The sequence below is a fragment of the Drosophila novamexicana genome, unplaced genomic scaffold, assembly GCF_003285875.2.
Source record: "Drosophila novamexicana strain 15010-1031.04,08,12 unplaced genomic scaffold, DnovRS2.1 tig00000689-arrow-pilon, whole genome shotgun sequence".
NCBI classification, from domain to species: Eukaryota; Metazoa; Arthropoda; class Insecta; order Diptera; family Drosophilidae; genus Drosophila; species Drosophila novamexicana.
Genome location: NW_020824818.1, coordinates 134699 through 154266, shown reverse-complemented (window position 1 = coordinate 154266; position 19568 = coordinate 134699). Strand labels below are relative to the sequence as shown.

Here is a 19568-nt window from a genome sequence, read left to right as displayed (position 1 = left end):
TACGAACAGAAGGACAGACAGATTTATGCGGAACAAGAATTCCTATCTACTATGATTCCTACTATCACTAGTAGTATATATACTACTGCTATCACTATAGTAGTATATATCTTTACCCATCTTAAATAGGTTTAGTGTACAAAACATTTATTTTTTTTATTTTCTAAACGTGTTAAATCATTAATAATAATGGACATCTATTTCATTTTTCATTTAATCAGTAGGCTTGTGCGTTTTAATCGAACGCACAACTAAAATTTTTTCATACAAAAAAAGTAGGCTTTTGCGCTTTAATCAATTTCATTTTACTCTCACTGAAATAAATGTTCGCTGTGTTGTGGAAAAAGTACTGTAAGAAACTATAATTCAAGAACCCAAGAAGAATTCTCGTTAATCATTAATTTGACCGATTTTCAGAAGAAAAATTTCAACAATGGAGAATAGCAACCGAGGACACACTGAAAATGAGTGTCTGGATGACAAAGAGGGCTCACCACAGCCGGATAATTCCATCGAAAATGTTTGTGGCGATGAAACTGCTCAATATCTGAAATATTTGGAATATAGGCTGAAAAGATACCCACCCCATATCAGAAATATCATCAAGCTTGAAATTCGCCAAATACTCTCTGGGGCCGATAGGGGATTGCTTGATAAGCACCTTGATACATTTTCTCAGGAATAATGCATGCTATCCCAGATTGTAACTACATTTTTTTATTATAAAGTTTAAGTTTTAACCAGACAAATTTAAAAAAAAAAAAAACATATTTAATTGTAATCATGTTCATTCAAAGGGTCTATCGAACTTTTAGTTCCTACCAAAGCTGAATCACTGCTTGGATTTAGTGTTGAACAATTTTGAACAGCAATGGGCGGGAACACAGCAAACGAATTATTTTTAAATGTCAAATATATTTACTTTTAAATAATTGTAAAATTATGACAAAACTATGTTTCTGAGTTTTTATTCAGTTTTCAATAAATAATAAATTAAGAAAGGACTGTTTTTAAATTTTCATAGACTGACTGGCTGATTAGCAGTGAATATTGATTTAAATGTATTACCTACATTTATATTTCCTAACAGATAATGCCCCAAAATGCACGAATCAACAAAGGATTCTAATATTAAATTTTAATAGCGATACTCTTCCAGTTTGGAATCTTCTAATGTCTCAATACCTCATCTTGATGTGTTTTAAATTGATAGCAGAAGTAACTAGCTACATTTAAAATACTTGTAACGGTTGCGTAAATATCGCTCATCTCTATTTAATTTCACCTTTAGTTTGCTTACTGTGAATATTTTTAATGCAAATTATGAACACAACATAAACAGTTTGTAGAGCTTTGAGCGGGCTTAACATTAACATTACCATTAACACACACACACACACACACACACCTCTTGCATGCCTCTGTTAACATGCTTTATTATGGTATTTTAATACCAGATGTTATCTTTGGCCTGTTGATGAACACACAAAGTTGATATGTACTTTGGGCCCGCGCGCGCTGGTATTCCTATCGGCCAAAGTGCATCATTTTGTTTCAGTCTAAGCTTTTCCTGATGCCGTTAAGAGGCGTTAAGGTTTTAGAGTTTGTGGGACTTGCTCCAGGCCCATTGTGTGGCAAAATACTCGCCGATTTTGGCGCCAGCGTTACGCGCATTGACAAGGTAAATGCGAAGTAGACTTGTTAGCCAGTATAAAAGCACTGAGATTATCTTTAGGTACTAGACAATCCCTTGGATGTACTGTATCATGGTAAACGCTCTCTGGCCGTTGACTTAAAAAAGGCTGCGGGGCAGCGGCTTGTACAGCAATTGGCCAAGAAATATGACGTGATAGTTGAACCATTTCGTCCCGGAGTCATGGAGAAGCTTAATTTGGGCCCTGGACAACTTTGCACAGATAATCCGCGCTTAATCTATGCGCGCTTAACGGGATTTGGACAGAAAGGCCGCCTAGCAGCTCGGGCTGGCCATGATCTCAATTATGCAGCAGTATCTGGCGTGCTATCGATGCTGGGCCGGGAGCATGAGAAGCCAACGGCGCCCATCAATCTCTTGGCTGATTTTGCAGGCGGAAGCGTTATGTGTGCATTGGGCATATGTGTGGCATTGCTGGAGCGCCATAGGTCAGGTCTTGGCCAGGTGGTGGATGCAGCGATGGTGGACGGCGCTGCATACGTGGCCAGCTGGTTATTTATGTCCAGGGAGCTCAGCATATGGAATCAGAGTCAACAGCGTGGAGTCAATCTGCTGGATGGCGGCGCCTATTTCTATGACACCTATAAAACAAAAGATGGACTTTTCATGTCCGTGGCCGCATTAGAGCCTCAGTTCTTCGAGCTGCTTAAGGATCGCTTGCAATTGCCACAGGAGCTGTCCCAGTACGGAGAAGAACACCAAATCCTTGGCAGGCAGCTTTTAACGGATATATTTCTGACAAAATCCCAAGCCGAATGGTCAGCGATATTTGAAGATGTAGACGCGTGTGTCTATCCCGTAGTGGATTGGCAGAAAGTCCAGGAGCATGGTCACAACGCCGAACGCCAGTCATTTGAGCGAGTCGGCGACATTCTGGCGCCCCGTCCAGCTCCCCGTTTAAGCCGTACGCCCGGTAAATTACGCCGAGATGTGCAAATGGAGGTGCAGTCCCTGCTGGATGAGCTGAACATAAAGCCTGAGCAACTGCGTCGACTGCAAGAGGAAGGCGTGCTGTCGTTGCCGATTAACCACAAACTGTAGGATTCAAAATAAAAAGTGATCTTTTGTTTTCTTGCATTCAAAATACTTTTATTTTTTCCTTGCACACAAACACAATTACATTTCTTATTCCATCACGTACAAACTATCAGTCATACATTGCTTATTTTTAAGCCGCATTTTATACATACTTTTCGTTAAAGCGGACGAGTAACCCTACATTAGGTGCAACCTTAACAAATTAGTTTCTCATCTACGCTGTTCGAAAAATCAGAGTATGGCTTTGCAAGCCATTTGATTAATGAACAACTTAAACAGAACACGAGTAGTTTATTTTCGGATTGCATTCATGACGCACACTCTTCACGCATGCTAAATAACTCGTACACGCTTTAAGTAAATTAAATAAAAAAGAGATACACACTAAAGTTTTTGTTTTTTTACTCATAATTTGATTTTCTAAAGCACCGCGCGTCAGCGTAACCTTTTAGCCGCATATATGCGTACATTCATTATATGTATGTGTACACACAATTGGCATACATACATTTATTAATTAATATGTTGGTGTTGCGTAAATTTGACTATTTTGCCGTTAGTTTGTATCGTACGTCCCGCGTAAAGTAATTAATGATAGTCCTTATGTAGTTGTAAGTATTTATGTATTGTATAAGTAGAAAGTCTCAGTTCTCAGTATAAAATCAGTACCATATGTTTCGTTTTCAATTTGTTTTTATCTCAATCAATGTCATTTTTCGTTTTCATCTAAACTTTTAACACTAGCAATCGTTTTGCTTTCCATTGCAAAATACAATTTCTTTACATTGCTCTGCGCTGCGCGTGGTGCTTTACTCAATGATTCTCACACACACACACACTCACACGCACACACATCCATCCATACATCTATAATATATATATTCATACATACGTGCATATGCTGCAATCACTCAATAAATGACGCCCTCACACTCACATCACGCTTCCGGTTAAATGCACTGGACACGCTAAGGAGTGTCCCTAATGCTCCTGTGTCAACCGATTGTTTGTTAAGCATAACCTATATATTATCTTGTAGTAAGTTATGCTAAATAATGTAATAACAAAATCAGACCGACAACAATTTCATTACATTTTTTAGTTTTTAATTCATTTTGTGAACCTGGAATGATGTTAACAGTCACCCACTCACACACACATACACACACTCACCGCACACATACAAACTCACATACACACAATATATCAGTCAAAGTATCGCACACAGGAATACATATGCATTAGTTAGCAGACTTCGTTTACAATATTTATCTACATGCGTAAAATTTGTGCAAGATCAGCTCTCAAGGGATTCGTAATGTTTCATTCAGAAAATTTCTCTGCATCACTTTCAGACACGCTTAAATTTACAATATATCATTTGTCATATTTAATCATCATCATTATCATCACACTAGCGCACAAGTTCATCAATCATCAAAAATTACGCCTGGAATAAAGATGTTAAAGATGTTTAATTCATTTTAGTTTTTTTTCGAATATTATTTCTGTACTTACGTTCACATAGTATCCAATAAGCCTCCAAGTTCCATTGGTATGTTAGCTCTCAAACATAGTTCTCATACACGATGTTTAATCCGGGGATTGAAGCGGCAGAGTTACATTAACAAATCATCCGCCATCCGAAGTCACATTTGAAGGTAGTAATACTAATATAATTATTTTGGCAATTCAAATTGTGAGTGTATAAGCTGTTGTGTATTCAAATATAAATGGATGTATGCATTATTTGGAAAGAAGCAAAAAAAAAATAAACTGAACTTTGACTTTTGGACGGCTGTGTGATAATTATAGATTTAATCTAATGCCAATCGTGAATGTGGGCTAATACACTTTTTATATGTACTTAAACAAATAAGATTCGCAACTAAATCAAATGGCATTAGCTTTGTCAAAGCAGAAACTAAATTTCGTTTTCGAATATATTTCGGAATTTTTTTTTCTTTAAGGTTCCCGAAAGATATCCTTACATTTTGAAAGGGTGCAGAGAATTCTCAAAAGATTTTAAACGGGATTCCTTGTTAACATTTAATTTTGGTCGGATTTCATCTTGTTTTAATTATGTTCTTCGTATAGAGTGTAAATGTTCGTTTGTCCGAATTGATTTCGTTCTTGTATAGTCCTTATAAGTATGTACATGTGAGTGTGACGAAAGATAAAAATGGTTTCAATCATTTTAATAAACAAGCGTCGTGTTTTTTGTTATGTCCTAAACAGTCCTATATGTTGTCTTTTTATTTCTATGTAATGTATATATGTATGTAAAGTGAAGTACTGTAGTGTTACCCTGGTCCGTTTTCGTTAGTTTAGTTTAGTTGTTAGTTAGTTTGTCTAACTATATATATATACAATACAATATGACGCTGCAGGTAGTTGTTTGGTTGTTACTGTATTCGTTTTGTTTCATATTTTTGCATATTGTTTTTGTATTTAAAATTAATTGCAAATTATTAGGCGCTACTATGAATATTGAATCAATGACAATTTCATGTTGTAAAAATAATTGTTTGTTTTGTGGGTTCTCCCCTACTATATTTTTCATTAATTGGATTGGGATTTATTCAGTTTGTATTTTGAATTGGCGTCCGTTTAAAATCTTTTCTTATTTTTGGTGTTTATCAATTTAATTTTGGTACATCGTCCACTTTGAAATTTGCTTACAGCTAAAGTCATTCGTTTTATGTTTGAAGTTCGCTTACTGATCTCTAGAAAAAACTTACATTTAGTAATATCACACAACACGCCACACACGCGCGCATTTGAAGTTTCATATAAGGAGTGGGTTCTCTCCTATATAGCACTTCAATCACAAACCATATATAGTTTCAGTTCAGACATCCACATACCTCAGATTCACACTGCAACTAGACGTGGAGATTGGTAGTAATTAATAAAGCATTCATATACATTTTTCACACACTGCTCACAAGTATTACATTTAATCGCAGTCGCACACATAAGCACACTCACTCATACACACACCCACACACATGCACACTCACATACATACATACATACACATATACATACGCATATAAGCGTTTGTGTGAGCGAAACTCATAGTTGCACGTGAACATACATGCTTCTCTATATATAACTAAGAGTTTCATTTCCACAGCTTATTCAATTTTCTTTTGGATTTTTTACATTGATAATTCTTATAAATGTATGTTTGCAGCCATAAGACAATTTTATCCAATATTGCTATGTATTTTAGTTAGTTTTAGGTGTACTGGTTTTTATGTTATATTATATATATTGTTACCGATTTTGTTCTTACTTTAACAACTCAATAGAGACATGGACATTATTTTGAATAACTTTTTTTGTTTGCACTCTTGTTTTTTTGTTGTTGTTTTTTTGTAGTTTTTTTTTTTAGTTTTTTGTTTTTTCAATGTATAAAATCGGGTTCTGTTTGTCATAACAGGAATCGTTGTGCTAACAGGCTGCTTAAATGGTAAAGTTGTCATAATGCTTATAAAGAAAGTCTATGTAATTGGTAATGGGACTTTGATAACGCTTCTTAGGAAATATCGAATTTACTAATGGTCTCACACAAAAATAACAATATAAATATCGTAATCATAGCAGGATTTGGCTTATAATTAAATTTACAAACAAAATTGTCTTAAATTTTAGGCGTCGCACAGCAACAATAAATCGGACAAACAAACTTGCAGATAGAATTTTCGAATTCGGACTGGACTGTAATAAAATGTGTAAATAGCAAAATGAATGTTAAATGCAATAATTGCTGCAGGTTACTCACCAGTTTGGCTGCGTACATACATTGGGGGTGGGAACATATTAACAACTAAAAGACCAAATTACTGGGCTATAACCTGACTGTTAATCTTCTTGATCTCCTTGACCGCCCATGTGCATAACAATTTGGTACGTTGGCCCTTTGAACGCTTGCCTTCAGCCAGGAACTGAGTGATGATCACATCATCCAGCAGAGGATAGAGACGTGGACCGAAAGAGGTGCACAAATCCCCAATGAAGCCGGCTACACTTGCCATCATCAAATCCGAGACTTCACCCTCTTGTGCAATGCGCTTTATAAAGCCAATAATGTGTACCAGATGAGGTTCCATGTGAAATACATCCGGATTGGCCGTTTGCTCAACTCCCTTAAGACCTTGAATGATACCGGTGTAGGCCTCTAGAACACTCTCCCGTAGTTCATTGATGTATTCGCTCATGTCAGAGTTGGTGGAATCCACCTGTGCAGAAAAAGACGTATATTATGTAATCGCAGTCAAACACTGGACAGTTTATGATCAATATTACCTGCAAATTGGAAGCTGCCCTTAACATGTCCAAAACTACATTCAAATACTTGAGAAACTCGCTCCCAATGCTCAACGCCATGTCCCCAAAAGCAGATAGAATTTGTGGCTTTACGCTGCGATGAAGGTTCGGCTCGGACAGATCGTTCATTAGTACGGACATTATTTCATCGCAGTAGGGCACCATTAGATGCTTTAGGGCGCGACAAATGTCACCAGTTAGTCCAACGGATGCACAGCAAACCTGGTATTCTTGATGATTCTTTAGTCCCATGATTAGGAAATCTTTAAAGGCTGGCATGTATTTGACAAATTGGAAGCCCAGTAGCTCGACCAGCGTGGAGACAGCCAAAAAGGCATCCTCTTGAACACCACCTGATTTGCCTGCGCTTGAACTAAACATGGTGAGGAGTGCAGTCATAATAGCATCCGAAATCTGTGGAGCATCCTCCTCGCGCACCTTCCGCAACACGCTCTGCAGCGTAGCACAGAGCAAAGACTGCAGGTCATTGAAGTGACGGCGATCGCTGTGGTTGCTGATGTGGTTCTCCATCTGCATAACCTGGTTTAGACGTTCCAAGATGACAATGGTGGTGTGCTGCACGACCAAATAGCAATCCAGAGGTGAATTCTTAATCATGTTCATTAAGGCCTCGTAGGCAGCACTCCGCAAATTGGCCTGAGCACCATCTGACCGATCTGTGGCTTCCAACAGCTGAGTGATAATAAACTCAAAGTAAGGCGACAATGCATATGATTCAGGTGTGTCGCCTTCATTGGTGACGGCAGCTTCGTAGGCGGCATCTGACAAACCAATAAAAGCCCAGCACACATTCGCGGCCACGCGCGGCTCCGACTTAAGACTCTTGACGAAGCACTCGAGCAAAGTTTGTAAATATGTTTTGTTGATGGCTGCTTCTGGAATAATCTAAAATGCAAGAGGTGTAGGTTTAAAGGTAATTATGTTATTAAAAAGAGAATTAAATGAGTGGAAATATCGACTATCTCAAATTGGAGCGATGGTAGCCTCATATTGTAGTAATAAAAATTATTGTATACTAGTAATCACATTCTGCGAAAAGTGTTTGCCATATTTTGTGCGTGAAAAGCAATGCAACAAACTAATTATAGTTTTGTCACATGATCGGTTATTGATCAAAAGTGATTCGATATCGTGACGTTGTTCGGTACTTACGTCGCATATACGGCCAAAAGTCCAAGCCGTGGTGTCGCGAACTATGACGCTGGAATCGTACATTAGGCGTATCAGAGTGGGCATCGCCTGCTCAACAAGTGGTTTCAGCGTGTTAATTTCCAATCCATTGAGTACTGAGCCAAAAGTCATGACTGCAGCATCGCGATAGCGCCAATTGGGTGATTCGATATTATCCTTGATGAACGGCAAGACATGCGGCACAATTTCGTCCTCGCAGCAGGTGGCTAACAGCATCAGACATACTGAGGAAGCCTTGGCCGGACTCCAGGAGTCTTCATCGTCGCATTCATCTTGATTGGTGAGCTTCTCAACCAGGACCGGCGTCAAGAACTGAAGAGCTCCTCGTGCATAATGCTTAGAGACACGCGGTGGTGCACGACCCTGGTCGGTGGCCTCTTGGCTCTCGATGGCAAGATCGATTTCCTCATCGCTCACATTCGACCAGAATTCAATGCCCTGGAGAGCGATTGCATCATTGTCCGACTTCATGGCCTCCAAGGTTATAGGGAATAGTGCCTGAGCCATGTAGGGCTCCATAAATTGGTAGTACAGTGACATGATCTTTACTAAGCACTGCAAGGCAGCAACACAAATCTGTGTGTCTGTGCACTGCGTGGCCTCACACACCACCTCCATGATGAAGTTTCGTTCCATATCCTTCTCAAAATTGGCTTTGGTAAACTCGAGAGAGTTGTGCAGCGCCGTCGTTGCAGCCAATCTGACATGGTTGCTGGGCTCTTGCTTGCGCATTCCATGTATGATGGCCGTAAGCACCTGATTGGACTGGTTTTCAAGTACGCCATATTGGATATCCTGGCAAATGTAACCGATTGCCTCAAGCGCAGCCTCTCGGTGCATTTCGCTGGAGCCCTCATGAACAACTTTGTTGACCAGAGTCTGTATGAGTATGCCCCAGCGATTGATGGGCAACTCAATAACAGCCACATAAGCAACGCATTGGGCCGCGCAAGACGGTCGCGTATTCTCAGTGCCTAAGGCGACAAGTATCTGCGGCGACAAAAAATTGATTCAAATTAATGTGTGGCACATATGCAGATAATGTTAACTAAACCAAAATGAATATCACATGGAAATAAGAAAGGACGGCTATCTGCGGCACGCTTTGTAGAATCTTCGCTTATGGTTCTCATATGTGTGAGAATGATCCTGTAGCTCGTAAATACATATTCCAGTGTAAAGGGTTATTCATTTGTTATAAAATTGTTCCTTATGATAATTTGAACAATATCGAAATGTCGACATCAACGCTAATAGAACTGTTCTTCCGGCTGATTTGGACTATGGAAGGTTAGCTTTATATTAAGATAAGTTTGCGTAGAAGACAGACAGACAGACATGGCTATATCAACTTGGCTATTGATAATAATCAAAATTATATACACTATGGGATCGAAAATGTCTCCCTCAACACGTAAGACATCTTATGACAAAATTGTAATATACTCATGAATGGTTTAGAAATCAATATAGCTGGAATGACATGCATAATCCGTACGTACATTATTTTTGATTAGCTCTCGCGTTTCCTCGGGAAACTGATGCCAGCGCTCCTGATACTGTTGACTGATCTGCTCGTCCTTGCTCGTCAAGTGATTCTTTAATTGAAGGCCAGCTGCCATGCGCGCCACGGCGCTGTTTGTTGTATCCACAAGGATTTTAGACAGTGCTTTGAGAAACTCCGGCAGGTTGCTGGCGGCAGCCTGTTCCAGGAAGTTCTTTGCCGAGAGCAGTTCATTTTTGTCTGCGAGGAGTGAACAAATTTGAGGTTATGTTTCTTAGCAGTATACAATATGTTTTCTTTTCTATATAGTAAAATAAACGTGTACATGTACAAATATTATATATATATTTGTCATGCACATATATATGTGTGCAATTGTTGTGTATAGCAACTGAACATACGCTTATGCTACGTTGCAACCCTGCGCAACATACGCGTCACTGCCGCCGACGTTGCGCCGCAGCAAAGCCTATAACAAAATGGCTTTCTGGTTGGCCCTGAGCGACAAAACTTAGGTGCTTTTTATAGGTGCTTGCATCGAATGAAATTGAATGTAGAAGCATGCTTAAAGGGTTTTTATCACTCACCTGGTGAGACCGTCTTCTCCAAGATAACAATTAGTTGGCGTGTTATGTCTGAAGTCATTTTTGCGCTCTTACTTTCGATTTCGTGTAAATGCCGTAGCTGTTAGGGCGCGAATGTGTGGAAATTTTTCGTAATCGCTTAGCTTTCTATGGTGCGTATGTATGTGTAAATATAGACAATACCGAGCAGCTGGCAAATAGGTAAACGAAAATGAAAATATGCTTTGTAAGATTGACGATACGACATACACACTTTGGTTATATTCGTCTCGTCCTATAATTGATTTTTTCGCTTTTATACTTACTCACTATGCGTGTCTGTTTCCCCTTTGTCTGCGCGTTGCTGATGCTGTGTTGCTATTTCGATTTTGGCTATTTCAACTGTCAAAAAAAGCGGGACCAGAGCGACTGTCGCTCAAATTGATTATATATATAACTTAAATTTGCTTAGCTGCAATTAACTTGGAACAAGAATTTTTATGTTCGATAAAACGTGAATTGTTAAAGAAAGAGAAGCAGGCCGGCTCTGAATAATTCTCGACTCCACATGGAAAAATGCTGCGCGTCGATCTTTCTGCAAGGTGGCAACCCGCGGATTGGGCATAGCTGTCAGTTGAGTTTGAAGTTGATGCGCGTCAATAAGAAACACTTAAAGAAGTTTACCCGATTTTAAACAAACTACATTTTTATTGAACGGATACATTTATTCGCACAGATTTTACTTTTAAATAAAAGTTTTATCGAAAAAGAAATTTGACTAAAAAATCAACTCTGTTGCCTGTTGCCCAGGTTGGCAGGCCGACTAGTGGCAACGCCACTTTTGCAAGTGCACAGTGCTGACGTTTGTTAGACAGACAGACATAAGCCGAAAAAAGAAACAACATTTGACAATTAAACTCCAACTGAGACTTTAATAGACATCGTCGAGAATTTGGCGTAGTCGCCCCACGTATTGATATCATTCCGTTAAAGGGTACTACATCAACATTAACTCAAACACTTTCTGGCTCCCCATCCACCTGACTGCAATTGTGGGTCCGTTTTTATTAGTTGTCAATTAACAAAAAATGAAGCCGTCTCGGTGCCGCTGCACCATGGACCCTTCTCTAATAATCCTAGTGGTGTTGCTTGTTAACACGTCAACGATTTCCGAAGGTTTCTATCTGCCTGGCCTGGCACCGGTTAACTACTGCAAGAAATCGGATGTGTCAACTACGTGCAAGGTAAGTGTGTGTTGGTTTTATTCGTCTCTATATGTGTGTATTTCTGGTGTTCGCAACACCAGAAAACGGTTCGTACATTGTTAATGGTCTGCAAGGGAGGTATGCCCCCCTAACGGAAGCAGTGATAAGCGCCCTGAGAGTGATATTGCTTCGTGGTATGTATACTGTGTAGGTGGCGTGCTGACGTAGATCGTAGTGTTTAGCATGTTAGAACTGCTTACATAGTACATACATACATACACACATATACATACATAAGGGAGTATGTTAGCACAGTTGGCTGTAAGACATACGTTTCCGCTGTGCTCTAAATTAGAGCTATGTTTTTGTCATGCGTCTTAAGCAGATCTTATCATTTTTTTTTTCTCAATTAGTGTTTCTCATAAAGCTGTAAATATAAATCTATGTCGATAAGGCTATTAATTCTAGTAGACACTTTTAACGTATCTATTTCTGTTTGGAGTCCCATGCATTTTAATACCCTTTCAAAGGGTATAATTTATCATATATCATTAAATATATATGTATTATAATATATAAACTTGGCAATACCAAGTCTTACTAAGATTCTAGCATATTGGTAAAATCCTATCAATATGGGAATACTGTCTCATATAGCTTTACATAATTAATCAGTGATAAAGTTTTTGATAAAAAATCTTCTGCAAAATAAATTAAACTAGGCGTGTTGAAAAATTTTGGATATAGTTGTGCGGTCTTCAAAACAGCTTTTCGATTAGGCACAAAAATTATATTTTATCCCAATATGTTTTCCAGTCAGATGTCATTTTGTACGTCAATCGCTTAAATACCGAGGAATCTGTCATTCCTTATGAGTACCATCACTTCGATTTCTGTCTTGGAAGAGAGGAGAACTCCCCGGTTGAGAACCTAGGTCAAGTAGTGTTTGGCGAGCGAATTCGTCCTGGTCCCTACCACATACAATTTATGGAGGATGTGGAATGCGCTGTGGTAAGTGCAAAAAAAACCCAACTATGGCTATCGTTAAATTATTTGTAATTTAAGGCTTGCCGCAAGAATTATACTGGCGGCAGTGCGGAAAGCGATCGACGGATGATGGTGCTCAAGAAGGGCATTAGTCTTAATTACCAGCATCATTGGATTGTGGACAATATGCCAGTTACTTGGTGTTATCAGCTTGAGACGGGCAAACAGTACTGCAGCACTGGCTTTCCGATGGGCTGCTTGGTACGCACAGATGGCGATGGTTGTCCCATTAATTCGATATACAATCGGCCATTGCACTATTATCCGTTCAATCATGTGGATCTGGAGATAACTTATCATAGTGGCGCTCGCGAGGATTGGGGCATGGGCTTCGGAGGCAGCAGTGGCCGTATCATATCCGTAAAAGTAACCCCGAAATCATTAAATCACGCCGATCCAAATAAGCCAAACTGTCTGGGCACTGAGCCGCTGGCCATACGCGAGAGTTCTCTTAAGAATAGCGAATTTCTGTCGATCATTTACACGTACAGCGTAAAATTCGTGCAGAACGACGCGGTCAAATGGTCTTCGCGATGGGATTATATTCTGGAATCAATGCCACATACGAATATTCAATGGTTCTCGATTCTGAACTCCCTGGTCATTGTGCTCTTCCTGAGTGGAATGGTCGCGATGATAATGCTGCGCACACTGCACAAGGATATCGCGCGATATAATCAAATGGACAGCGGCGAGGATGCACAAGAGGAATTCGGTTGGAAGCTAGTGCATGGTGATGTTTTCCGGCCGCCACGTAAGGGTATGCTCTTGTCCGTATTTCTTGGCTCCGGAGTGCAGGTATTGGTCATGTCAATGGTTACCTTGGCTTTTGCTTGCCTTGGATTTTTATCGCCTGCAAATCGTGGCGCCTTGATGACCTGCTCCATGGTGTTATTTGTGTCGCTGGGAACCCCCGCCGGGTATGTTTCAGCGAGAATCTATAAGAGTTTTGGCGGTGTCAAATGGAAGAGCAACGTCATCCTCACTTCAATCGTATGCCCCGGGTGAGTTGCAATTAATATGCTGATTACTTCCTTAATAACAAAGGGTTTTTTTTTGCGTAGAGTCGTCTTCTCGCTGTTCTTTGTGATGAATCTAGTGCTTTGGGGAGAGAGCAGCTCTGGCGCTGTGCCTTTTAGCACACTGATTGCCTTGTTGGCTTTGTGGTTTGGAGTCTCAGTACCGTTGACCTTTGTTGGAGCCTATTTTGGTTTTCGCAAGCGAGTAAGTGGCTATATAATACGTATTTTTGTTTTGTGTTTCGTGAATAATGCTCTTAACTTTCCTCTTTATATTGCAGTCATTGGAGCATCCAGTGCGTACCAATCAAATTCCACGTCAAATACCAGATCAGTCAATCTACACGCAACCTATTCCCGGCATTGTTATGGGAGGCGTTCTGCCGTTCGGCTGCATCTTCATACAGCTGTTCTTTATACTAAGTTCGCTGTGGTCAAATCAGATGTACTACATGTTTGGATTTCTCTTTCTCGTATTTCTCATACTTATCATCACTTGCTCGGAGACAACAATCTTGCTCTGCTATTTCCATCTATGCGCGGAAGACTATCATTGGTGGTGGCGATCGTTTTTGACATCGGGCTTCACAGCCGTTTATTTGTTCATATATTGTTGCCATTACTTTGTCACAAAACTCTCGATTAAGGACAGCGCTTCGACGTTCCTCTATTTTGGGTACACGGCTATAATGGTATTCCTGTTCTTTTTGCTTACCGGCACAATTGGCTTCTTTGCTTGCTTCTGGTTTATAAGAAAAATCTATAGTGTTGTCAAGGTCGATTAGGCGCATAAATCAAGTATTTATAAAAATGTGCGAGCCCGTGTGTTTTGCATGTTTAGCCACAATTTACACTTAAGCCTAATGTGTGTGATTTCTGCGCTGTGGGTGAACAGCCGGTTTTCTGTTTATTATAATGAACTTATTAGTATACATATAATACATCGTAATGTATATAAATATATGTGAGTATGTTGTAGTACCGAAGCGCGCAATAATGTTAAGTATAACCAGAAGTACGAGAAAGGGTGAAAATCAATTGTGTAGGTAACATGTTTCAAAAACAGTCTATTAAATTTTTGGCGTGAAGCTTAATCTTTTCAATGTAACGTCCTATTTACGATATAAACATGAATCCGAAAAATTAACAACACAAATATATATACATAACAAATAAATTAATTCGCTCCTGTATCGTTATTATTATTCTAATTTACTGATTTGTAATTGAAAGTACATTTCCTTTTGTTTATTCGTTAAAACAAATCCAATTAATTTTATACTAATGCTTGGATTCTAAGGATAATCATGATTGTAATCATATGTGTAATATTTTAAAAGATGTACTTTAGTTGAAAGTGATTAAAACCCACTTTGGAATTAAAAATTAAATTATAAAAATACAATTTAAATAAGTCGCCCTCTTCCATTCGATTTTAAGCAAGGGTTGCAACCCTCTAAACTGCACCAGAAACGCCAATCGGCACTTTTGAGGCTTCCGCTGAAGTGCAAAATTGTTTTCATTATTATTTCAAGAACCAATATATTTCAAACAAGCGTAGAATCGATTCTAAATTCATGTCCAGCCAAATTGTGGAAAGTGAGGATGAATTTGATGAGTCTTCGGAGTTGCAACAAAAAAACACGCTCGAATCGCAGCCATCGGTGGATGTGAATAGATTCATTGATTCCGAAATATTTATGAATATTAACATTGGACACCATTTCAGGAAGCCTTCGATTTGGACGATCTGTTGCCAGTCATTGGCGAATTTGGCAAATATCAGAAACTTTTGGTCTTTGGCATTTGTCTGCCTGCTTGCATACCATGCGGATTTTGTGCCTTCAACCAGCTCTTCATGGCCGACACCCCAGACGATTATTGGTGTCGGGTTCCCGAGCTATTGCAATTGGATCTCGAGCAGCGCAAATATTTGGCCATACCCAAGGAACTGGTAAGCCACTGTTCAGGGTGCGGCTATTAGAACAATTCTTCAATTCCATTTCTTTTAACATATGTTTAGGAGAACGACGAGATGGTATACAGCAAATGCTATACGTACGGAGTCAACTGGACGCAGATGCTCGACTTGGCTGATGACAATGGAGGGAATTATACGTTTTTGGAGCCCAATAGCAGCTGGCCCCTGGTTAAGTGCAGTCAAGGCTGGGAGTACAACACCAGCATAGTCTGGTCCTCGATTGTGATCGATGTGATTAAAGAAGCCAAGCTACGATCAATCCACATGTAGCCCCACATGTAGAGCAGCTCTTTGCCACTCATTTCCCATTCACGTCATATCCTGCCCAGGCACAAACATAATAATATCTGTTAAATCCGTTAACAGTTCGATTTGGTATGCGATCAAGACATATATCCCACCATTGGTCTGGCGGCCCTCAACAGTGGCGGCCCGGTGGGTGTCTATTTGTTTGGGCTGCTCAACGATCGGGCTGGGCGGAGACTCTCATATTTCACATGTTTGGCCACCCTGCTGGCGGGCAGCTTGATGACATCGCTGAGCAAGGACTTTTGGACATGGGCTGGCAGTCGAGTAATCGTGGGCCTGACTATACCTGCTGTCTACCAGATACCCTTTATCATATGTAAGTCTCTGCCCACATATTAGACACGTCTTTGAACTCCTTCCCGTTTGGCTTTTATTTAGCTCTGGAACTTGTGGGCGAGAAGTATCGCAGCTTTGTGACCGTCATGACCTGCACCTTCTACACGTCGGGCATAATGCTGCTGTCGTTGGTTACCTATCTGGAGCGGGACTGGGTGCGGCTTTCCTACTACACATCTCTTCCGTTTTATTCCTACTTTCTGTACATATTCATAATGCCCGAGTCACCGCGCTGGCTTCTTATGCGCGGCCGCCTGGAGGAGGCGCTTAGAATACTGGAGAGCATGGCTCGCGTTAATGGTCAAAAGTTTCCGGAGGCAGTACACAGCAAACTGGAGGCGCAAATCAGAAGGGATAAGCTGAAAAAGCAGAAGAAGAAGGTCGCCAACGTAGGCCTTGCGGATCTGTGCCGCACGCCCAACATGCGGCTGAAGACCATATTGATAACGCTCAGCTGGTTCGCAAATGAGACTGTGTACTTGGGACTCAGCTATTACGGCCCCTCGCTTGGCACCAATCAGTACGTGAGCTTCTTCTTGTCGGCAGTGGTGGAGCTGCCGAGCTACCTGTGCTGCTGGTACTTTATGGACACTTGGGGTCGACGTTGGCCTCTCAGTCTCTCCATGATATTGGGGTAAGTCCATGACTACTTTATTCACACTTCTATCTTCATTAATCCTCACAGCTACGACTCCTATAAATTTGAGCCGTCATTTGTCCAAAAGTTAGAAAAATGTTCAGTATTTCACCCTTAAGTTTGGGGTATTATTGGAAAATGGTATACTACGGCTTCTATTACCAACCCATTTTTATAGATCTTTATGAAAATTTATGTGAAAAGTGATTCGTGTGAATTGACTTCTTTTCTATACATAAATTTTGAAGAACTTCTGGAATAATTGTATTGAAATTTCTTAAATCTTATTTTATTAATATATTTAGCGGCGTCGCTTGCATTATAACTGTCATGCTGCCCGATGACGCAATAGAGGAGACATTAATCCTATATCTCATATCGAAGGCTCTTCTTTCGGCCTCATTTCTGATCATCTATCCCTTTGCCGGCGAGCTGTATCCGACGCAAGTGCGCGGCATAGGCATTGGTGCCTCAAGCTACATTGGTGGCTTAGGTCTTATTGGGATACCATTTGTCACTTACCTGGGCAAGGAGAACCTGAAGTTGCCGTTGGTAATTATGGGATTCGTATCGATGCTGGGTGGCATGACGGGCCTGCGCTTACCGGAAACCCTGCACCATCGCTTGCCCCAGACCATCGAGGAGGGCGAAGAGTTCGGCAAAAATTGGCAGTTTAAGGATTGCCTGCACTGCAAGCCACAGCCGTAAGTCACATGTCATATGTTCCTGCATAATCTCTTGGATACCTTTGCATCTGTCTCTTGCAGCGATGTCCACTCACCGCCAGCTTCCTATGAAAATCTAGATGTACTAGGCGGCTTCTCCAACAATGCTTCCGAAGTCGAACTGGAGCTTAAGGACAGTCGACGTCAACGTCCGCATCCGCATGTTACGGAACGCACTCCTCTGGAGGACAGTAGCGGGTCCGTTGGCAGCACTGGAAGACAGCATCGGGCTTCCATGAAGCGCCTGGTGCGCCAAATGAGCGTTATGGACACACAACGGACCCACGACGGCACCATGCAGCTGACGCATTGGATCTGAGTGTGGGGAACATGGGAATATATTAAATTATTTATATCGATATATAGAGCTGATTAAGAACATGATTATTCACACAACTTATTATATCGTAATTAAATATACGAAGCAAACAAAAAGATCAAAAGATCAAGATTGTGTAGATCGAGAATAGATCGATGAGTAACAATGTCTCCTCTTCTAAAGAGAAAACGAGAAATCTTTTTAAAGCTTTCAAAATTTCCAAAATATTGTGCTGTATCAAAACAAATTCGTTTGTCTTTTAAGAGAGAGATTCCTATTATTCATAAAGTATTAACTCCAAAAATAATTTGTTTATGGTTAATATTAGCTAAAGGTCCAGAATGTGTTTAACTATATCCGATTAATAATGGAACACTTTTGGCTTTAGGGTTTAAAATTATATAAGAAAAGAGTATGATTTGTTTCAGAAGCTAACTGCTGTTCCATTATGTAATTTATATATCTTATACCATTGTAAAATATATGTTGAATTAAAGATATATTAACAAAACAAATATTTCAAATTCAAATATTTTTTATAATACACATGTACATGTGCATATCCGCACATGCATGTACTTTGGCATATATGCATGCATACATATACATATGTTTGCGTGCATGCTGCATATATATGTATGCATGCTGCATTTATATGTATGCATGTTTGTTTGTGTATATAGAATTGTGAATACAACATACATACACACATACATACATATGTACATACATACATATATACATACATACCTACATACATGCATGCATGCATACATACATACATACATACATACATACATACACAATACACACACACACACATACATACATACGTACATACATACATACATATATACATACATACATATATACATACACACATACATACATACATACATACATACATACATACATATATACATACATACATACATACATACATATATATATAAACATACATCACACAAAAAAAAAAACAAAAAAAAATTACCAAAAAAAAATACAAAAAAAATACCAAAAAAAAACACTTCACTACTAGCTAAGCTAGTGCAAAACTGCAGAGCCTACTTGAATTCTTGAGAATCGAGGAGGAGAGCACTTGGCAGAAATTCGTTTTATTTAAATTTGCAGCACAGCAAAAAATAAGCTTGGGCTGCGTTTTGTATTAGAAAACAACCATGCATGCATACATACATTCATACACGCATACATACATGCATGCATACACGAACACACACACGCCCCCACACACACACACGCCCACACACACACACACGCGCACACACACACGCAAAACTTTATTCTTGGTCAAAATATCCTTTATTTCCCACTGCCATAACTCGGTCAAATCTCGTCTGATTTTCATGAGACTTGGCTCTTTGTTTATGCTTTGGTCTCAAGATCAATTTGGCAACATTATTCTTGGTCAAAATTCATGTGAAAATTGTACCCACAAATATCCTACATAGACATAGGTCAAAATATATATGAGGTTAAAGGTGACAAAGTTTAATTGCACTCTGCAAGGCTATTGTAGGTAAACAAAAACCCATTAAAAAACAATGTTTTATCCGGCAACAAATAGAAATGTGCATATTTATATAGTTAGTAGGATATAACTGTA

The 19568-nt window shown here is 39.7% G+C and overlaps 4 protein-coding genes across 8 annotated transcripts; 3 read left to right on the top strand and 1 right to left on the bottom strand.

Annotated features, from left to right (window-relative positions):
• Positions 1-1347: 1347 nt before the first annotated feature.
• LOC115763178 (alpha-methylacyl-CoA racemase) lies at positions 1348-2767 on the top strand. The gene is made up of 2 exons (XM_030705636.1): positions 1348-1681; positions 1736-2767. Exons 1-2 carry the CDS (start codon positions 1574-1576, stop codon positions 2753-2755), a joined length of 1128 nt encoding a protein of 375 aa, XP_030561496.1. The 5' UTR covers positions 1348-1573; the 3' UTR covers positions 2756-2767.
• A 41-nt stretch (positions 2768-2808) lies between these two features.
• LOC115763175 (importin subunit beta) lies at positions 2809-11135 on the bottom strand. Of its 5 annotated transcripts, none has more exons than XM_030705629.1 (9): positions 10693-11135; positions 10391-10577; positions 9802-10043; positions 8261-9289; positions 7067-7993; positions 6543-6999; positions 5494-5637; positions 4271-4422; positions 2809-4202 (listed from the first exon to the last, which is right to left on the bottom strand). In XM_030705629.1, the coding sequence occupies exons 2-6, from the start codon at positions 10446-10448 to the stop codon at positions 6601-6603; spliced, it is 2655 nt and encodes an 884-aa protein (XP_030561489.1). In that variant the 5' UTR covers positions 10449-10577; positions 10693-11135; the 3' UTR covers positions 2809-4202; positions 4271-4422; positions 5494-5637; positions 6543-6600. The 5 variants fall into 5 exon arrangements, with proteins under 5 accessions (XP_030561489.1, XP_030561491.1, XP_030561492.1 ...); XM_030705631.1 differs by having other exon boundaries at positions 10697-11135; XM_030705632.1 differs by lacking the exon at positions 5494-5637.
• An 84-nt stretch (positions 11136-11219) lies between these two features.
• On the top strand, positions 11220-14998 carry LOC115763177 (transmembrane 9 superfamily member 2). Its single transcript, XM_030705634.1, has 5 exons — positions 11220-11610; positions 12388-12582; positions 12637-13622; positions 13683-13842; positions 13919-14998. The coding sequence occupies exons 1-5, from the start codon at positions 11455-11457 to the stop codon at positions 14420-14422; spliced, it is 2001 nt and encodes a 666-aa protein (XP_030561494.1). The 5' UTR covers positions 11220-11454; the 3' UTR covers positions 14423-14998.
• Positions 14999-15162: 164 nt separating this feature from the next.
• LOC115763225 (carcinine transporter) lies at positions 15163-18412 on the top strand. The gene is made up of 7 exons (XM_030705699.1): positions 15163-15307; positions 15367-15591; positions 15661-15849; positions 15985-16243; positions 16306-16897; positions 17206-17604; positions 17668-18412. Exons 1-7 carry the CDS (start codon positions 15215-15217, stop codon positions 17942-17944), a joined length of 2034 nt encoding a protein of 677 aa, XP_030561559.1. The 5' UTR covers positions 15163-15214; the 3' UTR covers positions 17945-18412.
• Positions 18413-19568: the final 1156 nt, after the last annotated feature.